Source organism: Cucumis sativus, chromosome 5 (assembly GCF_000004075.3).
Source record: "Cucumis sativus cultivar 9930 chromosome 5, Cucumber_9930_V3, whole genome shotgun sequence".
Lineage (NCBI taxonomy): Eukaryota > Viridiplantae > Streptophyta > Magnoliopsida > Cucurbitales > Cucurbitaceae > Cucumis > Cucumis sativus.
Genome location: NC_026659.2, coordinates 2,676,788 through 2,682,653, shown reverse-complemented (window position 1 = coordinate 2,682,653; position 5,866 = coordinate 2,676,788). Strand labels below are relative to the sequence as shown.

Below are 5,866 nucleotides of genomic sequence, written 5' to 3'. Positions count from 1 at the left end.
AAGATGCTAAAGTACTCTCTCACCCAAATTATTACTGCTAGAAAATTTAAATTGTCATTAGTTTTACTCAAAGAATGAGTCCATACGGTTGGTAAATGGTGATCTTATAAAAGCATATTTTTTCTGTATCAATTTTGTAATCTATTTCACTATTTGTTTAGGAGGGTTAGAGATGGCTTCGATGTTTCTGTTCACATCGTCTATTGCATTGTTTATCGTAGTAAAATTTTCTCTTGGTAGGAAATTATTATCCAATTAATTTTAGAAAAAATATCTATAAATCATTTTTGTATCTTTTTTTAATTAAATAGTTAATTATCTATTTCTCAATTGATTCATTTCAAATTTTTATGTATAATTCACGGTGATTTGAATCTTACATGTTTTTGTTCTTGGAAACATAATGTCAATTGAGCGTTTATTTCATAATGTGAATTGAGCTTGTTTATTTCTTTGTGAATATTTCTGATGAAAAATTTTAAATCCTCTTAAATCAAATAAAATATCATAGTACGTTTCTTAGCTATTTGTACGTAACATATTGAATTGGTCCAAACCTATCAAATTATTCATACAATATCATCAATACTTGAGCGTTTAAAGAAATGTGGTACGGAAGATGGAGAATGTGGTATTCTTTGTCCTCGTCTCTATCTTTAGTCTGAGAGAGTTTACCTCTCATTCTCTCTTATTCTTCACCTAAATAACGATTTTTTTGCCTCATTAAGGACATGTCCCGTGGGGTCTCATCTCTATTCATAAAAATAGGTATTTTTATGCATTTTGAAAAATGACCTAATTCTGGATTGTTAAAATTATATTTTAAAATTTTTAATTGAGTTGACATGAAGATAATGAACCGATAAGGCATGTCATCATATTTTTAATATATTTTTTTCGCCTCGTCTGACATTATACATCCGTGCTTTATTTTTTGGTTCTCTACCAAAGGTTTAATTTTTTTGTAGTGATATATTTAAATGTATACTTAAATAAAGTTCTCCATTTTATAATTCTTGAACCTCTCAAAAGGTTTGAATCTTTTAGAAGGAAAAAAATGTCATATAAACAAACTTTTGGAGTCATGAATTTAACTAAAACTAAGAGTTAGAAACTCAATAAAAGTAAAACACCGATTCTAATTTAACCCTAAATTTTTTATTTAAATTAATACACTCAAACAAAACCGCATTGTTTACCAAAACCCATAAATCACAAGCTAAGTTGTCTATCATAATTCTCTTTTGTTTCATTGGAATAAACAACCCATATAAAGTATAAACCCCACACAAAAACCTCAAAATTATCATTAATTAAACACAAAAACCAATACAAATTTTGAAAATTTTGAAAACTTCAAACACAATGAAAATATTCATATAAATATATATAATAACAACCAATAGAATAAGAATAGAATATTTCCAAATTAAAACGTCAGCGTTTGAAGTTCTCACTATAAAACCCTCCAAAGTCCTCGTAGAATCTTCATCCACTGCGCCACATACATAATCCATATCAATTTCTTCTTATTTTCATTTCTTGAGCTCATAAGCTTCACCATGAGTAGTGTTCTCCCAGAAACAATTCAAGAAAAAACTCTCCCAGATGCTTGGGACTACACCGGAAAACCCGCCATCAAGGCCAAAACCGGTGGCTGGGTCGCTGCGGCCATGATTTTAGGTCAATGTTCTGTTTTGTTTTTTCTTTTTTAACGTATCGAACTTAAGATTTTGAGTTCAGTAGTTTGAAAAAGGGGAATACAATTACTGTGTACAGGACCTGAAGCGGTGGAGAGGCTTACGACGCTCGGGATTGCAGTGAATTTGGTGACGTATTTGACGGAAACAATGCATCTGGGAAATGCTACTGCAGCCAACAATGTCACCAACTTCCTCGGAACCTCCTTTATGCTGTGTCTGTTTGGTGGTTTCGTCGCCGACACTTTTCTCGGCCGGTAATAACACTATTAACATTTTTCTTTCTTTTTCATTTGAATTGTATATTTCGTCTTATGCTTTGAAAACAAATATATTGTATTTTTATTTTATTAAAAAATTTAAAATAGGGTATGGATTTTCAATCGCTATACTAATTTTAGTGAAATTTTTCCTTTTTTAGTTAGAAAAGATGTAGAGGTAAGATTTCAAAGTTGGTCAACGTGTCTTAATATTTTGTAACTTTTTTTCTTTTTTTAAGTTAAATTTCAAAAAAAGAAAATTTAAAACTATTTTTTAGTTTTGAAAAGTTAGCAACAAGTGGAGAAGCAGAAGTAATTATCCATTTATTTTCAAAAACTAAAAACTAGATAATTAATATAAATTTAAACAAAAATTTGGACTTTTGACTTTAGGGTTTCCTTTTTCTTTTTTCTTTTTTACCTTTTATTTTTTGAGGTAAAAATTACTTGGATGATTATTCTGATTGGTTCCTTTTTTCTTGTGAAAGGTATCTGACGATTTCGATTTTTGCAACGGTTCAAGCAGCTGTAAGATTATACTACTTTTATTGGATCGATTAGACGATTAAAGTGTTATTTTTTAAGATTTTTAGGTTTAAGTGGTAAACATATTTTAATTTTTTCTAACTTTTTTTTATTAATTAGGGTGTAACTATCTTAACAATCTCCACCATAATTCCAAGTCTCCGACCGCCAAAATGTTCACCGGGAGTTTCAACCACTCCATGCATTATGGCAGACAGCAAGCAGCTGGCAGTTCTCCACACAGCTCTATACTTGACCGCGCTTGGCACTGGCGGCCTCAAGTCGAGCGTTTCGGGCTTTGGTTCCGATCAATTTGATGACTCGGACAAAGAGGAGAGAGCGAAGATGTCCAAGTTCTTCAATTGGTTCTTCTTCATCATTAGCATTGGGTCACTTGGAGCTGTGACAATCCTAGTTTACATTCAAGACAATTGGGGCAGGCAGTGGGGATATGGAATATGTGCCTGTGCCATTGTGTTGGGACTGGTTGCCTTCTTGTTGGGTACTCGTAAATACCGGTTCAAGAAATTGGTCGGTAGCCCATTGACGCAAATCGTCGCCGTGTTTTACGCTGCATGGAGAAAGAGAAAGTTGGATTTGCCCTCTGATCCATTTTCCTTGTACCAAATTGAAGATGCTGTTGATGGATCTGGAAAGAAGAAGCAGAAGCTACCTCGAACTAAACAATTTAGGTTTGTGCCACTCGTCATTTAATTAGTTGAATTATTTTCATTTTTCAAACACAATTCAATCAAGAATTAAAAATTAAAATGATAATATTTTTTAATTAATTTTCAATATAGAAAATTAATATTAAAAAAACAACATTGAATAACACCCTTTTCTAAAAATTGAAACTTTATATATTTCTACGAGTTCACTCGATATGAAGTGTCAAACATAGTTCAACAAACATATACATATATATTATAAACTTGAAAGTCAAAGGTTTGATTCTTTCTCTTAATAATATATTAGGATATATATAGTCGGTAAGGATATGATAAAATAGTTAAATCATTCACTTCTAAAATGATTAAATATGTGAATTATTACATAGTTGTGGCCATTTCCAATACGTATTCCTACCACATAGGCCAAGAAAAACCAATCCCAAATTCTACTTTTGGTCATCAATTATATGCTTTTTAATATATATATTTTCTTTAAAAAAAATGAAATTAGATCCTAATACAACAGGGAAGAAGACCAAGCTTAAGACAAAAAACATTTTCTACACTTGGAAGTTAGCCATAATTGAAGATTATTATATTTGTTTTTTTCAATTTATAGACAAGAAATTGGAACAATTTTATTCATTATTAAATCATTATAAAAGTTAGGACACAATCACCCAACTCTTATTTAAACATCCTAGCCGACAATTTTTATCTCTTTTATTATTATTCTATTTTATGAATATTCATATGTATAATATTTCATATACAAAACTCAATTGATTGGTTCTACAAGTTGTGTGAAAAACAATCTAAATAAATCAAATGGCCTTTATCTCCAATATTTATATTCTCACATTGCTTGTCGAGCTATCTCTAGCTTTCTTTTTCCAAGAAAAAAAAAACCATTAACTTTTAATTACTACTTATTAATACTAAATCTTGTGCTTTGAACTCTTCCATAATATTTAATTTAGGTTCTTTCAGCACTTCTTTATATGTCTTTTGGCTCTCATTTTTAAAAAAATCGAACTTTAGTTCAAGTTCTAATAATCATTTAGTCAATTTTGGATAAGATTAGTGAAATTCCAAGCACACGATCACCTTCTATATATAATAATGAGAAATTAACTTCTACTATTCGATAATTACATTGAGCCTTTAATACTTTTAGGATTTCTAACCTATTGCAAATATAATTTATAAGTGATGAACTCTATTGTCGATAGATTTTTTGTTAAGTGATACAGTGTATTTTGGTTTTTGGTATAGATTTTTGGACAAGGCTGCAATCAAGGATGAAGAAGTAGTTGGCAATGTAGTAAACAAGTGGAAAATATCAACCCTAACAGACATTGAGGAAGTAAAATTAGTGCTTAGAATGCTACCCATTTGGGCAACCACCATTATTTTTTGGACAGTCTATGCCCAAATGACAACATTCTCTGTGTCACAAGCCACCACAATGAACCGACACATGGGAAAATCCTTCGAAATTCCGGCTGCCTCCCTCACTGTCTTCTTCGTGGCCAGCATTCTCTTAACAGTCCCGATCTACGACCGTTTCATCATCCCAATAGCATCAAGAATTTTGAAGAACCCACAAGGCCTAAGCCCACTCCAACGTGTGGGGGTCGGTTTGGTTCTATCGATAATAGCCATGGTCGCTGCGGCACTAACCGAAATAAAACGCTTGAAGGTGGTAGAAGAAAATGGGTTGACATACAAGCCAACTGCAGAGGTGCCATTGAGCGTGTTTTGGTTGGCCCCGCAGTTTTTATTAGTAGGATCAGGTAAAAAAACAAATTCTCATCCTCTTTAAATTCATTGTAAATTATTAAGAAAAAACATATATAAAAAGTTAGAATGTAAAATAATTGTTTTGGCCATGCAGGCGAGGCGTTTACGTACATGGGACAACTGGATTTCTTCTTAAGAGAATGCCCTAAAGGGATGAAGACAATGAGCACAGGGTTGTTTTTAAGCACACTTGCTTTAGGGTTTTTCTTTAGCTCATTGCTAGTTACAATTGTGGGGAAAGTGACTGAACATGGGAGGCCATGGATACCAGACAATCTCAATGAAGGGAAGCTTTACGATTTCTATTGGCTATTGGCAATATTAAGTGTGTTGAATTTGATGGTGTTTTTGGTTTGTGCTAAGTGGTACGTGTACAAGGAAAAGAGGTTGGCTGATGAAGGGATTGAATTGGAGGACTGTGGACCAACTGTCCATTGAAAATCCCCATGCACACATGATATAAATATTGTCACTTTTTTCTCACTTTGTTTAATTTGTGTGTGGATTTTTTGTTTTAAGCATACAAGTTTTAGAAGCCCTTTTGAATGGGGTGGTACCCTTTGCTTTTTAATAATGTGTAAAGTTCATATATGTAAAGTTTTGATTTTGATGTACCAACAAGCCAAAGGAAAAAAGTGAGAATCGCTTTTGGAAGTTCTCTCTAATATAATACAAAAATATTTGGGTGTTACTTTCTATTACCTTTCTTTGACTCACCAATTTGGATATGTATTAAATGAAAAAAAAAAAGAAACTTTTCTAGATAACTTGTTCTAGTATCGTTTTACCTCATCAATTGATCCAAAAACTTAAATTGGCGAATATAGCAAATTTAATCATTTATCGTAATTAACAACCTTCTATCTAGATTCTAATTCTAACTTTGTTTATAATTAAAATACAT

The 5,866-nt window shown here is 31.9% G+C and overlaps 1 protein-coding gene across 1 annotated transcript; it reads left to right on the top strand.

Moving 5' to 3' along the window:
* Window positions 1–1,503: 1,503 nt before the first annotated feature.
* Window positions 1,504–5,663, top strand: LOC101222104 (protein NRT1/ PTR FAMILY 6.3). Its single transcript, XM_004147569.3, has 6 exons — window positions 1,504–1,683; window positions 1,780–1,957; window positions 2,449–2,488; window positions 2,606–3,177; window positions 4,435–4,955; window positions 5,057–5,663. Exons 1-6 carry the CDS (start codon window positions 1,563–1,565, stop codon window positions 5,398–5,400), a joined length of 1,776 nt encoding a protein of 591 aa, XP_004147617.1. The 5' UTR covers window positions 1,504–1,562; the 3' UTR covers window positions 5,401–5,663.
* Window positions 5,664–5,866: the final 203 nt, after the last annotated feature.